Consider the following 16,177-nt stretch of genomic DNA (forward strand, 5'->3'; position numbering starts at 1 on the left):
TTGTAGGAAGAACGTTCAAGAAGTGAGCACAACTTAGTGAACATCCAGAAGACCCATGAGAGGATGCAGACGGAGAACAAGAGTGAGTAGCTGCAGAAGAGGGGCAGGGGAGGGTGGGCACCTGGGCGCCTCACCCTCACTGTTTTCGAAGGGGATTTTTAAAATATGTATATTTTATTTATCTATTTGAGAGAAGGAGGCAGAGAGAGAGAGAGAATGGGCATGCCAGGGCCTTCAGCCACTGCAAACGAACTCCAGATGCACATGCCCCCTTATACATCTGGCTTGCTGGAGAACTGAACTGGGTTCTTTTGGCTTTGCAGGCAATGCCTTAAGTGCTAAGCCATCTCTCCAGCCCTAGCTTTTTTTTTTTGCATATATCTGCATATTCCATAGTTGCTTCTTAGGGAAAGGGGGCCTTATTGCCTTAGACTGAATGATCTAAAGTGACAGGAGACTGAAGACAGACACCAGAGGACTTTAGAATCTTTCTGCTGTAGACTGGGAAGGCAGTGAGCTGAGGCCACGTGCAAGGAACCTTGTCCTTAGGGTTACAGGCAGCCGTCCATTGGTGTTTTCTGGGCTGGGCTTCCCTCCCAGGCCGTCTCCCTCCATACATGCCTGAAGGTCATCCCCTGCTCTGTGCTTTCCAGACGGAGCTGCTTCTCTTTTGTTTCTGCTTTTTTTCTGACATGGAAAGTTACAATTGTTTTTCTTCTTTTTTCTTTTAGAGTTTATTTATTTAACAGAGAAAGAGAGACTAGGTGCACCAGGGCCTCCTAAGCCACTGCAAACGAACTCCATATGCATGCACCACCTTGTGCATCTGGTTTATATGGATCCTGGGGAATGGAACCCAGATCCTTAGGCTTTGCAGATGAGCGCCTTAACCACTGAGCCGTGTCTTCAGCCCATAATTGCTTTTCTAGCATGGTGCTATCTGTGCCACATATCTGTGCATAGGGGACATCTCCCCTGGGAATACTTTTGAGTGTATAAGCCCAGACTTAGGTTCTGGCTTCTGAGCCACCTCAGGCTGTTTCGGGTGTCCTGGAATCACTGCCAGATTGCTGCCACCTACTCATGCCTCCTCCCCCTGTGTTTATAGTTTCTCCTTATTACCGAACAAAGCTGCGTGGCCTCTACACAACTGCCAAAGCTGATGCTGAGGCCGAGTGCAAGTGAGTACCACCCATGGGCCCACAAATGTTCTCCTTCCGCTGCAGGCACTGGGCACCAGCCTCCTGGGAGGATTCTCCCTTTCCCACTGTTTCCACCTTCCCTAGAGCCTACTTATTCTCCCTCCCCCCTTGACTTTGTTGCTTTATAGATGGATTAGCAAGGTTTCTCCCTTTCCCACTGCTTCCACCTTCCCTAGAGCCTACTTATTCTCCCTCCCCCCTTGACTTTGTTGCTTTATAGATGGATTAGCAAGGTAGGGTTGGGTTCTGCTGTGTCATATGACCTATAAGTCACTTCAGCCTTTAAAACTCTGTTCCTTACCATTACAATAAGCGTCATAACTTCTTAACAGGATTGCAAACATAAAATGGGACAATTCAGAACAAGTGCTGAATATCAGTGTTCTACACTCTGACCCTTATAAAACCATAGAACAGCTGGGCGTGGTGGCATACACCTTTAATCCCAGCACTCTGGAGGCAGAGGAAAGAAGATCCCTATGAGTTCCACGCCAGCCTGAGACCACATAGTGAATTCTAGGACAGCCTGGGCTAGAGTGAGACCCTACCTCAAAAAAACAAAAACGAAGAAAAAAAGCCATAGGACATGCTTTTTTAAATTTTTAAAAAATATTTATTTATTTATTTGAGAGAATGGGTGTGTCATAGCCTCCAGCCACTGCAAACAATTTCCAGACACATGTACTACCTTGTTCATCTGGCTTAATGTGGGTACTAGGGAATCAAATGGGTTTTTAGGCTTCACAGGCAAATGCTTTAACCGCTAAGCTATCCCTCCAGCTCCCACAGAACATTCTTAAGATGGAGATGTTAATTTAGATGTAAGACTATAAGCTAGAAAACTGCTTGATAGTTTATCTTTGTTTGCTTTGTTCTGGTAAAGTCCGTAAGAGCCACGTCCTGTACACACTGATATGGTCATAGTCTGCAGTGCTGTCTTGTGCCATATTCCTATGGGTCTCCTTACTCTTGGATGTATGCCATGGAGTATTTAAGAAAGCTTTGCCCAGAGGAGTGAGCTGGGGTTTGCTATGGGAGCAGGGAATCAAGTGACCTGCAGTGGAGTGGCTATAGCCTTCACTAGGAGATTGGCTAGGATCTAGGGTCAGCAAAACCAGAGTCCTGCCAGCCTGGAACCCTGTAAACAAACTTTCAGAGGTGTAGGCTGCAGGACCACACAATCTTGCAGGATGGGTCCTTGCAATCTGGGACTGCTCTGAGCCAGACCAGGCTCCCCAGGGTTCTGCTTCTCCCAGTGAGTGTTACTTAGAGCAGATCCTGGGTGTGGTGGTTTGATTCAGGTGTTCCCCATAAACTTGGATGTTCTGAATGCTAGATTCCCAGCTGATGGAGATTTGGGAATTAATGCCTCCTGGAGGCAGTATATTATTTGGGGTGGGTTTATGGGTATTATGGCCAGTTTCCCCTTGCCAGTGTTTGGCACAGTCTCCTGTTGCTATTGTCCACCTAATGTTGGTCAGGAGGTGATGTCCACCCTCTGCTCATGCCATTGTTTTCCCCTGCCATCATGGAGCTTCCCCTGGAGCCTGTAAGCCAAAATAAACCTTTTTTTCCCCCAAAGCTGCTTTTGGTCAGGTGTTTTCTGCAGCAATGTAAACCTGACTGCAACAGTAAAGTTGGTACCAAGGAGTGGTGTCACTGCTAGAAACCTGACTGTGTGGCTTTGGCCTTTTGGAGCTGATTTTTGGGAGGAATGTGGAAGGATTTGAAAACTTTGGCCTAAGAGATGTTTTGCATTGCTGTAAGTACAGCTTAATGGTCTATCCTGGTGTAGCAGACAGCTTCAGGTTTGCTGAGATGAACTTCCAGATCAGATGCAGTTATGGAGGAAAGGATATTTATTGAAGCTTGCAGATCCAGGGGAAGTTCCATAATGGTAGAAGAAGCTGGCCTGCCTTCACAGGTCCAAGGAGAGAGAGAGAGAGAGAGAAGCACAAGCCAAAAGCCAAACAGCACAGCACACTTCAGGAACTCCAGGTAGGCACACTTTGCATATCTTTAGATTGAAATCTCAAACCCATTACCACACCTTAAGATCCACCCAGTGACATCCCCTCCAGCCAGGTGGCTACAGATGCAAACTACAAACTAATAAAACACTAAGTATATTGGGGGCTATCTTTTCAAACTACCATACCTGGTCAGAGTTCAAAGTCCTGTATGTAGCAAGACTGTGAGGCTTGGCTTGGGAGGGTGAGAAAGCTTTGCCTGGACTGGGCTCCAAGCAGTTTGTGTGAGAGACTTGCTGTTATGCCTGTGTTCTAAGAATTTGGGCAGGGTTGCTTTGTGTAGAAATGGACTGATGTGAGCAAAGGAATATGGCACAGAAAAAATGAAATCTTCAGCACTTGGGAGGCAGAGGTAGGAGGATTGCTGTGAGTTCAAGGTCACCCTGAGACTACATAATGAATTTCAGGTCAGTCTGAGCTAGAGCAAGACCCTGCCTTGGGGGAAAAAAAAAAGAAGTAAAAAATGAAATCTTTGGGCCAGCACTGCTGTCTGTTCAGCTGCAATTGTATGAGATATTACATCCTTTGATATTGGGCCACTTGACCTGCATTGGGACAACAGAAAGAATGCAGTCTTTTTTTTTTTTTTTTTTTTTTTTGAGGTAGGGTCTCACTTTAGCTCAAGCTGACCTGGAATTCACTATGTAGTCTCAGGGTGGCCTTGAACTCTCAGTGATCCTCCTACCTCTGCTTCCCAAGAGCTGGGATTAAAGGTGTGCATCACCACACCCAGCAAACTATGGGGACTTTTTAAAGTTGGATCAATGTATTACATTTTACATCATGTATTGTTATCCATTGATGGGGACCAGGGGCAGAATGTGGTGGTTTGATTCAGGTGTTCCCCATAAACTTGGATGTTCTGAATGCTAGATTCCCAGCTGATGGAGATTTGGGAATTAATGCCTCCTGGAGGCAGTGTATTATTTGGGGTGGGCTTATGGGTATTATAGCCAGTTTCCCCTTGCTGGTGTTTGGCACATTCTCCTATTGCTGTTGTCTACCTAATGTTGGTCAGGAGGTGATGTCCACCCTCTGCTCATGCCATTGTTTTCCCCTACCTTCATGGAGCTTCCCCTTGAGTCTGTAAGCAAAAATAAACACTTTTTTCCCACAAGCTGCTCTTGGTCTGATGTTTTCTGCCAGCAATGTGGATCTGACTGCAACACTGGGATTTCACTTTTTCTGTTTGTTTTTTGAGATAGGGAATAAAGGCATGCACCACCATGCCCGGCTGGATTTCACTTCTGTGTTACTGTCTTTACTATGGTAAGATTCCTGAAAGAAGCAATTTTAGGGAAAGAAGGATTTATTTGGTCTCGTGGTTTGATTTTTTTTTTTGTCCTAGGTAAGGTCCTTCTCTAGCCCAGGTTGACCTGGAATTCACAGTACGGTCTCAGGCTGGCCTTGAAATCACCCAGCTGGTCTCATGGTTTGAAAGGGTCTAGTCCAGACAGGCACGGTGGAACACACTTTTCATCCCTTCACTCAGGAGGCAGAAATAGGAGGATTGCTGTGAGTTTGAGGCCACCCTGAGACTATATAGTGAATTCCAGGTCAGCCTGGGCTAGAGTGGGACCCTACTTCAGGAAAAAACAAACAACAACAAAAAAAAAAGTGGGGGGGAACCAGTCCATCGTGGCAGGGAAGGTATGGCAGCAGGAGAGGCTGCTGTTTATATAAATCTCATCAGCAGGCAGGAAGCAGAGCTCAGGGTGGAGGCAGCTGGGCTACAACCCATTAGACCTGTCTCCTAGCAACCTACTTCCATTAGCACGGCCCCCCTTCCAAAATGTTGTACAGCCTTCCAAAAAAGTACTACCAGCTAGGGACGAAGTGTTCAAATACAAGTTTATGGGATGGGGGGACAGTTCACACTCCAGCCACAATCACTTCCATTCCTGTCCCCGCAGGAGAGCATTAGACTGTGGCAGGGTGACTGCAGAAGAGAGCAGAGCAGTGCTTCTCTAGGTGCCTGCTTTCTCAAGGGGTTTCAGCCTGCTGCTTTTTACTGTCCCGTCCTTTATGGTCGAGACAGAGCTGTGATTGCCTCACTTGCACAAACCACTTTTGTTCTTATCTCCAGCACCGGACAGGTCAGTGAACATTCTGAGATGTGCATCATTGGTCAGTGTTGTAGGAACATTGTAGAGCACTGACACAAACCTAGATGCTTTTAGTGAAACCTCTTATACAACCAAGAGATGCTCCGAACACGAGATGTATGGGGTAGCTGCCTGTATCATGTGTGTGTCCAAGGTGTAATATAGGGGCTGGACAGATGGCTTAGCTGTTAAAGCACTTGCCTGTGAAGCCTAAGGACCCAGGTTCAAGTCCCCAGGACCTATGTAACTCAGATGTACAAGGCAGTGCATGTGTCTGGAGGCTGTGGCACTCTCATTCTCTATCTGCCTGTTTCTTGCTCTCTCTGATAAAGGAAGTATAATATAGTAAATTGCTAAACCAGTAGCATATTCATATCAGTTATTATCAAGTGTGATTAAGTGTATATTACTGTATGCTCTACTTAGTTAGTTAGTGGAGGTGTTAAAACCATCATTATGAGCTGAGTGTGATGGCGCACATCTTTAATCCCAGCACTCGTGTGGCACACGTAGGAGGATAGCTGTGAGTTCGAGGGTACCCTGAGACTACAGAGTGAATTCTGGGGACTCAAGCCCAGGTTGTTAGGCTTTGCAGGCAAGTGTCTTAACCGCTGAACCATCTCTCTAGCCCCTCCACCTTAATTTTTTGAGAAAGGTTCTCTTATTGAACCTAGAGTTCATCGATTTCAGATAGTGAACCCTAGAGATCTGCCTGTCTCTGTCTCCCCAGTGCTGAGATTAAAGGTGTATGCTACCATGCCTGTCATTTTATGTGTTTGCTAGGAATCCAGACCTCAAGTTGTCAGGTTTATGTGACAAGTGCTTTACCCACTGAGCTGTCTCTCCATCCCTCTGCCTTAAAAATTTTTTTTGTTGTTGTTCATTTTTATTTATTTATTTGAGAGCAATGGGGGTGGGGGTGGGCGTGCCAGGGTCTCCAGCCACTGCAAACAAACTCCAGACACATGCGCCTCCTTGTGCATCTGGCTAACGTGGGTTCTGGGGAATAAAGCCTCAAACTGGGGTCCTTCAGCTTCACAGGCAAGTGCTTAACCACTAAGCCATCTCTCTAGATGCCCCCTCCTTACCTTTTTGCTATTTGGCTTTTTTTTTTTTTTTTTCCCAAGGTAGGGTCTCCCTCTAGCCTAGACTAACCTGGAATTTGTAGTCCCAGGATGGCCTCAAACTTACAGCAGTCCTTCTGCCTCTGCCTCCCAAGTGCTGGGATTAAAAGCATGAACCACCATGCCCAGCTCTTCTGCCTTTAAAAAAAAATGTATTCATGTGTGTGAGAGAGACAGAATGGGTGCACCAGGACTTAGGGCCACTGCACATGAACTCCAGACACATGTACCACTCTGCATCTGGCTTTACACGTGTACTAGAGAATCAAACCTGGGCTGTGAGGCTTTGTAAGTAGTGCCTTTAACCATTGTGCCACCTCTCCAGCCCTCCCCCTCCTTTTTTGTTTTTAATTTTTAATTTTAGAGAGAGAGAGAGAATTAGCATGTCAGGGCCTCAGCCACTGCAATTGAACTCCAGACACTTGTACCACGTAGTGGGCATGTGCAGCCTTGCGCGTGCCTCGCCTTTGTGCATCTGGCTTATGTGGGATCTGGAGAGTCGAACATGGATCCTTAGCCTTCACAGGCAAGAGCCTTAACTGCTAAGCCGTCTTTCCAATCCTTCCCCGCAGTTTTTGAGGCAGGGTTTAAATGTAGCTCAGAGTAGCCTTGAACTTGTGCCAACTCTTGCTATGTCAGCCTCTTGAGTGTGGGATTATACTGTGAGCCACCATGCCTGGCTGGGTCTGTAGTTGCCAGCACAGACTTGGTCTGAAGAACCCAGGCTGTCAAAACCAACTAAGGAAGCCCATGCTGAGCGCCTCACCTGTGTTCTCTTTTCCCTTCCCTCCCCTAGCATCCTCCGCAAAGCTCTGGATAAGATTGCTGAGATCAAGTCTCTGTTGGAAGAGAGGAGGATTGGTGAGTGGGAGAGAACACAGGGCCTTCCTTGACCAGGCAGGTGGGGGTTTTGAAGACCACAGACATGATTCCTGGAAGGGGAGCATAAGACACAACTGGGTGGAGTCACTCCATTTGGTTTACTAATGGAGACCAAGAGGCAGGGTTTGCCTAGTTCTATCCCCAGACTCATAATTCCACCCCAGCCCTCAGCTATCCTCGCTGCCTCTCCGTCCTGCCTCTGTCCCCTCTATGGCGTTCTGCTAGATAGAATGTAACCTAGCCAGCCATGCAGATGGAGCTGGACCCACTGTGCTTCTGCCTATCAGGGGCTCTCAGGGCCCATTGCCTTGGCCGCCCTGCACACCACAGAGGCGGTGTTTCGCCTGGTATGCCCACGGTGCCATTGTACTATGCTTGCAGTTGACAGGTGTGGTGAGCCATGCCTGAGGAGGTTAGGGTCCACTCTGGATAATGTGTTTCTCCACTTTGACCAGAATTACATGTGTTATTAGAAAGGAAGGTCATATAAGTGTCCTGCTTCAAAACCTTCCCACTGACCCGCACCTCCACAGCCCTTCCTCATACCTTTCTACTTCCCATCAGGTTGTCCTCTGCCCTGACGTCTTGCCCATTGAAAGTTAGACCTGGCAGTTCCTAACCATGTATATTTACTACAAGGAGCAGGGGATGGGGCTGGAGCATTGGTTTGCCAGGCAGGGCAGGGTGCTCTCTGTTGATCATCTCCAGCTCAGGGGAAGGGTTAAGGTGTGGCTGGTTCAGACACACTTGTTTCCCACAGCGGCCAAGATCGCCGGTCTCTACAATGACTCGGAGCCTCCACGGAAGACCATGCGCAGAGGGGTGCTGATGACCCTGCTTCAGCAGTCAGCCATGACTCTACCCCTGTGGATTGGGAAGCCTGGTGACAAGTAAGAGCAGGAGCCAGCTGGGGAGGGCTGATGTCAAAGGGCTGGACTAATAGGCCTTCTCCTCACAGGCCTCCACCCCTCTGTGGAGCCATTCCAGCCTCAGGGGACTATGTTGCCAAGCCTGGAGACAAGGTGGCTGCCCGGGTGAAGGCTGTTGATGGGGATGAGCAGTGGATCCTGGCTGAAGTGGTCAGTTACAGCCATGCCACCAACAAGTGAGTGCATACCTGGTCTGCCTCCTCGCCACAGCAGCTTCCAACTTCTGGTCCACAACATGGGAGGACAATCTTCCCTCCTGGGCACTGGGTGGTGCTGGGAGCACCAGGCTCCTTCAGCCACTCTCCTGCCCTCACTTCCTGAAGTGAGCTGTTTTCCTTTTGTTTGCCCACAGGTACGAGGTAGATGACATTGATGAAGAAGGCAAAGAGTGAGTGTCCAGGCCAGGTGGGGGTGGCCAGGCCGCTGGGAGAGTCTCCTCAGCCATGGCACGTGTTGTTGTTTGCAGGAGACACACCCTTAGCCGCCGGCGCATTATCCCACTCCCCCAGTGGAAGGCTAATCCTGAGACGGACCCTGAGGCCTTGTTCCAGAAGGAACAGCTGGTACTGGCCCTGTATCCCCAGACCACCTGCTTCTACCGGGCCCTGATCCACACCCCCCCACAGCGGGTAAGGAGCCGCCATTCATGACACCAGACCTGGGCTGGTCTCTTGTCTTCCTTCTGCCTGCCTCATGTCCCACACATGAGGCTTCCCCAGTGGCACCAGACCCCTTGCACTGCTTCCATTTGGGGACATTCTCCCTTCTCCCTGCTTGGTCCCCTATGCTAAGGAAGAGCTCTGGAGCAGCAGGATCTGGGGCAAGCATCCCAGAGTGGAAGGGAGGGCAAGAGAAGTGGGGAGGCCATGCCCCAGGGGTTCCTTCCATTTAGGGCTGGGGCAGAGAAGGGGCTGCCCTGGCTTGGGAGCACCTAACCATCTCTTCCTGTGTACGTCCTGCAGCCCCAGGATGACTACTCAGTGCTATTTGAAGACACCTCCTATGCAGATGGCTACTCCCCTCCCCTCAATGTGGCCCAGAGGTATGTGGTGGCTTGTAAGGAGCCCAAGAAAAAGTGAAGCTAGCTGGCAGGCTTGAATGTGCCACTGTCGCCCTCCTTGGAGAAGGCAACAAAGGATTTCCTGTGATCAAATAAATATTCTTTCCTCACAACATGTCTCCCAAGCCTTACTGCTTCCCCCTTCCCTCCTCCATCAGGCACACAGGGTGTGCAGGCGGCACCGGGAGAGGTCACAGTCGGGTTCCATTGGCATCTGTTCTTTTAGGTAAAATATAGTTTATCTCTTTTTCGTGGATGCTTATACATTTTTTCAGTGCAGGACATCAGTGCAGGGTCTGACACATGCTGATAAAGCCCTCTGCCACAGAGTTCCTGGCACTCATTTGTTCTTTTAGCTCAATTTCCTCCTGGCATAAAACCAAGTTGGGGGTTGAACACATCACACTTTATTCTTGAGGTCATGATGGGTTGTGTCAACTTGCCTCTGGAGGGATTCCCAGTATAACCACACCAGCTTACAGCTGCCAGCGGAAGGTGAGGCCACAGCCCGCCATCATCTCATTATAGTGGGCGTCGAAACGCTCATTCTGGGCCACAGTGAAAATGGTTTTCCAATCCCCAGTGATGCCTAGAGGGACAGAAAGAGGCTGGAGTTCTAGCCCCAGAGGAGGCCCAGGTGGCTGTGGACAGATTTTCATACCTGCCTCTAGCCTCCCCTCTCCAAGTACACACAGTGGCCGGGACCCACCTTTCCTCATGAAGGGGGAAACACTGTGGTCCATGACATCAGTGGGTATGGTGGTGTAGTTACTCAACGGGTTCTTCTTCATCTCCTTGAAAGATGTGTGCTTGACAATTCGATCTACAATATCCTCAGGCAGAGAGCGCCCCAAAAACTCCAAGATCTTCTTAAGCTCCCTTTTGGGGTTCTAGAACAGAGGGACTTTTCAGTGGAGGTTTGGGTTGCTCATTGGGAGTGGAGGCTCGCCCTGAGACCTCACAGGAAGCTGGCCATTTCCATTAAGGAACTCTCAGTCCTGTATTTGATTCTGGGCCTCTTGTCCTGGGGCACAACAGATAGCTTCCTGACCTGCCATTTTGTGGGTTCCTTCTGGGAGGTGAAGGAGAAACTTTCCTCTTTGGGCCACACTTGACCCCTGGGGCAAGGAGAAGCAAACTGCGGACGGATGGCAGGTGTGACTGATGTGTGCACGTGAAGATAAGGGTCGTGGGAGTCCTCCAGAGCCGTGCTGTGACCCTGGGCCAGGAGGTAGGATGGGGAATGCTGGTGGGGAGCTGGCTGTGATAGGGGATGGAGGCTGACAGGGTCACCGTGGAGGGAGGTGGGAGTCAGTCTCACCTCCTTCATGTCTTCGTAGAAAAGGTAGAGAACAGGGTGACTGTGGCTCAGCTCCCACCACTCCTGCACATGCTGGTACCACGACCCATAGGACACTGAGGAGGATGGACACCAGACGTGGCGTGTTAGCTGTGGCTGTGGTCCCTCAGCTCCAGCCCCTCCTTCCTACAGTCAGACCCACCTTTCCCATCCATGAACTGCTGCAGGAAGTTGTCCCATGTGCCAGGGTCAGGGTGCAACTTGGCCATGTGGTAGAAGTTATAATAGGAGACGGCCACATCCTTTGCATTGCGGGCGACATAGATCACCTATAGAGACAGATGATGCCATTGCCAACACCACCACCACCACCCAGTCCTGACTCCTTCCCACCCTGCCTTCATGTCACCCTTCACAGCACCTAGTGATAGAGTTGTCTTGGGGTGGCAAAGAAGGAAATGAGCTTGGAGGCTGACTTGTTGAGATGGTACAGGTACCACCGATCTGGGATTTCTTCTCCCTTTGCCAGAGTTGTGACTGGTACCAGGAGCTGTTCTTTCCTAATCTGACCTAGTATCTCCACACCCACATGGAAATAGGCTGAGTCCCACAGTTCCTGTATCCCATGAACATCTGGTCTTCAGCTCAGTCTCCACACTTGAGTTGGGACAAGGATTGAGTAGACCTTTCCAGCACAATGGGACTGAAGCCAAGATTGTCCAGGATCCTGCCCTGCCTCTCACCTTGACCTTCTGTTCCAGCAGGCTCCTGGGTATCAGGGACAGGGGCAAATGTGTCTTAAGGAGCCTTGGGGCTGGTGTATCTTCCACAGTCTCGAGACCTGTAGTTGAGCAGGGAAGTTTGGTGAGCTGGGGCCTGGCTCAACCACTACTTGTCCCCAGCCCTTCATCCTCCCCCCACATGTATACATACCTGAGGGAACCCCTGGGCATCTGAACTCAAGGAACGGCACCCGGGAATAGATGGGGGCCCGGCGACATTTCTCCAGGTCACCACTGTGGTAAATCAGATCCAGTATCTCACTCACCCAAGTGGTGCCTGGAAAGGTGGAACAAGAGGTGAGCAGGGCTGAGCGCCAGGCTCTGTCTCCCAGGGTGAGGTTTGCAAACCAACAGAAGGTTCCCTGCCACTCACCAGATTTAGGGTATGTGCTGATGAGCAGGTCATCGGGCCAGGCTGTGAAGTTCTGCAGTGGCCCAATTGCCTCTGCAAAGTACTTGATGAGTGGGACACCCTTCACAGGTACCAGTGGCGGGCGGGAGATTTCCTGAGTTGGCTCCATTTGCTGCGGTTGGCACAGAGCACAGCTCAATTCTCTTAAGCTCACAACACCATGTGCCGAAATCCTGCTTTAGTGCTAGCACCCTGAGGTTTTGGAAGGCTGAGGAACTTGACAGAGCTCACAGAGGTGGTAGGTGTTAGAGCTGAGATAACAGCAGATCTAACTCCAAGGTGTGGTCACTATGTATCTCTGTTTACTCGCAAAACTTTCTATGTCTAGTGCATGGCCACAGTCCAGACCATTAAAGGACTCTCAGGTAGAGCCCAGCTGCAGGGTGTTTGAAGCTCTTAGGAATACTCCAGCGTGCATATCAGAAAACTTTTTTATTTATTTTATTATTTATTTGAGAGCGACAGACACAGAGAGAAAGACAGATAGACGGAGAGAGAGACAATGGGCGCGCCAGGGCCTCCAGCCTCTGCAAATGAACTCCAGACTTGTGCGCCCCCTTGTGCATCTGGCTAACGTGGGACCTGGGGAACCGAGCCTCGAGCCAGGGTCCTTAGGCTTCACAGGCAAGCGCTTAACCGCTAAGCCATCTCTCCAGCCCGATCAGAAAACTTTTTAAAAAAAGATTTATTTTTATGTATTTGTTAGAGACAGAGAGGGAGAGACAGAGTGAGTGAGAATGGGCATGTCAGGGCCTCCAGTCACTGCAAACAAACTCCAGATGCATGTGCAACCATGTGCATCTGGCTTATGTGGGAACTGGAGAATTGAATACGGTCCTTAGGCTGCTCAGGCATGCACCTTAACTGCTAAGCCATCTCTCCAGCCCCAGAAAACTTTTTTTTTTAATGGGGAGTCCCACCCAAGGACTCAGGTTGGGAATTTAAAAAATTTTTTTTACTTGAGAGAGAGAGAATGGGAGTGCAAGGGCCTCCAGCCACTGCAAACGAACTCCAGATGCATGTGTCACCTTGTGCATCTGGATTACGTGGGTCCTGGGGAATTGAACCAGGGTACTTTGGCTTTGCAGGCAAATGCCTTAACTGCTAAGCCATCTTCTCCATCCCCAGAAAAAAATTATATATATATATGGTACTACATAGTGAATTCCAGGTCAGCCTGGGCTAGGGAAAGACCCTACCATGAAAAACAAAACACTAAAAGTTTATTTATTTGTGCTGGCATGATGGTGCATGCCTTTAATCCCAGCACTCGGGAGGCAGAGGTAGGATCACTGTAAGTTTGAGGCCACCCTGAGACTACATTGTGAATTCCAGGTCAGTCTGAGCTACAGTGAAACCCTACCCCGAAAAACCAAAATTATAATAATAATTTATTTGCAAGCGGGGAGGGAGGAAGGAAGGGAGGGAGAGAGAGAATGGGTGTGCTAAGGCCTCCAGCCACTGCAAACAAACTCCAGATGCATGTGCCACCCTATGCATCTGGCTTGAATCAAAGGCTGGTCCTTAAGTTTTGCAGACAAGTGCCTTAACCACTGAGCCATCTCCATTCTCAGAAAACTCTTCTGACATCAGTTATAAATTTCTCAACGTTGGGGTAGGGGCTTAGCAGTTAAGGCACTTACCTGCAAAACCTAAGGATCCAGCTTCCATTCTCCAAGTCCCAAGTAAGCTAGATGCACATGGTGGCGCATGCGTCTGCAGTTTGTTTGCAGTGGCTAGAGGCCCTGGCATGCCCATTCTCATTCTCCCCTTCACCCCTCTGTCTCTAGTAACTAACTAAATAAAAATCTTTTAAAAATTTTCTCATTGTTTCCTTCTGCAGCTATCAACCTACAACCAAAGTACCCCTGTCAGGGCATACTTCTCCCCTTGAGCTCTGGCCTCCTGGTTACCCAACAGAAATGTTCCTTCCTGTTTACCCAAGAAAGTTCCATTTTGGCTCCAGGACAGCCAGTTCAGCTGCTGAACTTGTTGGGATACGGGAAGGGGAAGGCTAATATGAAAATAAAATAAAATAAGGCAGAAACACTGCAGAGGAGTTGAGGGGCACTCATACACTAGAAATGCCCTTCTAAAAGTTAGGATACACCTGAGAAAAGATCAGGGAGAGTAGAGGTACTGGCAGGCATCAGGCTGATCAAGGGACAGGAGCTAGTGGGCACTTGCAGAATATTAGAGCCACTAGCTTGGTAGGACAAGGGTGGCCACAAGGCTACTCTGGCACTCACCTGATGGCTGCAGATCAAAGCCTTGTGGCCTTCCCGGTGGTGCACTGTGGAGACACGCTCTTAGTGTGGGTGCTGCAGTGTGAGGATTGCACATTAATCTTTGAACCGAAGGCTTTGTAGGTCCCAAGTGGGAGGGAGTGGAGACGCTGTGCTGGGACTGGTTGTCCTTCCCGAAAAGAAAAAAAAAAAAGGAGTGGAGGATAGGGTGGAGTTGCAGTGAGGTTCTCATTACTGATAGAAATCCAACCCAGAGCAGCTTGAGGGAAAAAGAGGTTTATTTCAGTTTACAGGCTGGAGGGGAAGCTCCATGAATGTAGGAGAAAACGATGGCATGAGCAGAGGGTGGACATCAACCCCTGGCCAACATTAGGAGGACAGTAGCACAGGAGAGTGTGCCAAACACTGGCACGGGGAAACTGGGGGAACTGGAAACCAATAAGCCCGTCTCCCAACAATACACTGTCTCCAAGAGGCTTTAATTTCCAATTGCCATCAGCTGGGGAACCTAATATCCAGAAAACCTAAGTTTATGGGGGACACCCGAATCAAACCACCACAGGCGGGACTCTGATTATCCTCCACACATCAGCTGGAACTCAGCTTAAACTAGTTTAAAAACTCAATGTGTGGGGTTAGCTTGTAGAAAACAAAAGGACTGAAACTAGGCAGAGGACTCGAGTAGGTTTTGTTTTAGAATTATTTTTGGCTCTTGTCCCACTCATCTAAACGACCTGTCTGGCAGATCAGCAAATAACCTTTCTCACTGACCCCACTCAAGCAAATGGAAGGAAGAGGAGAGAAGTGGGGAGGGCGACTCATGTTCCAGCTGGCTCCAAGCCAGCCAGGAAGTGCTGCCTGACCTCAGAAAGCCAGTTATGAAAGTGGGCAGGACGAAAGGGCTGGAGATGGGGCCGAGCGGGAACGGCTGTCTGGGGCAGCACAGCAGAGGCCAGAACAAGGACACTGGTGTCTAAAGGTCCTGCGGGGCACCCTACCGTATGGCTACTGGGCCACCTCAAGCAGTACCTGTCCTAGTTGGTGAAGAACAGCTCCCAAGCCGGGCTTTTCCCCTGGTCTTTCCAGAGGCTCTGTCGACAAGCAGGAAGAGGCTGGGAGAGCCATGGGGCCTGATGAAGGGAGGAGACCAGGGACACCTCTCCCTCCTTGCCCCCGTGGCCTTTGCTTACTGTTTGGTTTGATAGGCAACATCCAGCTGCCACTGGCTGTACAGAAGTGCTGAGTCATGAGTGTAAGTGTAAGTGTAAGAATTGTGTAATTCTGGAGAAAAGTAGGACAGTATGGTCCTACAGGCTGGGGACATAAAGGGAGACCTAGGGATTTGGATCCCTCTAGAGGAAAAAAGAAATGTTATTTGAGACAAAATCAGCCCAGGCTGACCTGAAACTTATTTAGGGGGATTTCTACCTAAGCTTCCATGTCCTAGAATTACGCTGCGCTCAGGCTTTCCAAAGGAAAATTCTATGCCGGGTGTGAAGATAGACATGACACAAGAAGAAAGACTCACATCCTTGTCCCTACATGCTTGCTGTCAGGTTCTCAATAGAGAACTCAGACAATTTCTTGGGCCTAAGGTTTTTTTTTTATACTGTTGTTGTTCATTTTTATTTACTTATTTGAGAGTGACAGAGAGAGAGAGAAAGAGAATGAGTGCTCCAGGGCTTCCAGCCACTGCAAATGAACTCCAGATGCATGCACCTCCTTGCACATCTGGCTAATGGCCTCGAACTGGGGTCCTTAGGCTTCACAGGCAAGCACTTAACCACTAAGCCATCTCTCCAGCCTGTGCCCAAGGTCTTTGTTAGGCAGGGGAGGGATAATGGCTGGGCAATTTCTTGAGGATGTGGGTGACTCAGTTTTCTGTTGCTGTCCTGCTGTCCTCGGTGACTCCATTTTGTCCTGACCTAGCATTCTTTTTGTTAATGATAAAAGAGGAAGGTTAATTTTTTATGCTGACCATAAGGGCAATGAATTCTTATGGGAGAGGCTAGATAATATGGTGTCTCTTCAGGGCAGGCGATGAGGAGGCAGTTTTACAGTGGCTAGAGGTGGCAGAGTGGTGAGATCGATAGCACCAGTGTAGT

The 16,177-nt window shown here is 49.2% G+C and overlaps 2 protein-coding genes across 2 annotated transcripts in view; one reads left to right on the forward strand and one right to left on the reverse strand.

The window, feature by feature from the left end:
* Sgf29 (SAGA complex associated factor 29) overlaps positions 1 to 9,445 on the forward strand; it is a 43,632-nt gene extending 34,187 nt beyond the window's left edge. Inside the window, exons 3-10 of the mRNA XM_004670239.2 lie at positions 7 to 82; positions 1,109 to 1,181; positions 7,258 to 7,322; positions 8,104 to 8,233; positions 8,302 to 8,448; positions 8,625 to 8,660; positions 8,739 to 8,901; positions 9,235 to 9,445. Coding sequence (XP_004670296.1) covers positions 7 to 82; positions 1,109 to 1,181; positions 7,258 to 7,322; positions 8,104 to 8,233; positions 8,302 to 8,448; positions 8,625 to 8,660; positions 8,739 to 8,901; positions 9,235 to 9,351 — 807 coding nt within the window. The 3' untranslated portion in view covers positions 9,352 to 9,445. The remainder of the gene's footprint in view (positions 1 to 6; positions 83 to 1,108; positions 1,182 to 7,257; positions 7,323 to 8,103; positions 8,234 to 8,301; positions 8,449 to 8,624; positions 8,661 to 8,738; positions 8,902 to 9,234) is intronic.
* Positions 9,446 to 9,723: 278 nt separating this feature from the next.
* LOC101613215 (sulfotransferase 1A1) lies at positions 9,724 to 14,218 on the reverse strand. The gene is made up of 8 exons (XM_004670240.2): positions 14,076 to 14,218; positions 11,788 to 11,938; positions 11,566 to 11,691; positions 11,376 to 11,473; positions 10,835 to 10,961; positions 10,654 to 10,748; positions 10,042 to 10,222; positions 9,724 to 9,921 (listed from the first exon to the last, which is right to left on the reverse strand). The coding sequence occupies exons 2-8, from the start codon at positions 11,933 to 11,935 to the stop codon at positions 9,809 to 9,811; spliced, it is 888 nt and encodes a 295-aa protein (XP_004670297.2). The 5' UTR covers positions 11,936 to 11,938; positions 14,076 to 14,218; the 3' UTR covers positions 9,724 to 9,808.
* Between the last annotated feature and the right edge of the window lie 1,959 nt (positions 14,219 to 16,177).

This window comes from Jaculus jaculus, chromosome 12, assembly GCF_020740685.1.
Source record: "Jaculus jaculus isolate mJacJac1 chromosome 12, mJacJac1.mat.Y.cur, whole genome shotgun sequence".
NCBI classification, from domain to species: Eukaryota; Metazoa; Chordata; class Mammalia; order Rodentia; family Dipodidae; genus Jaculus; species Jaculus jaculus.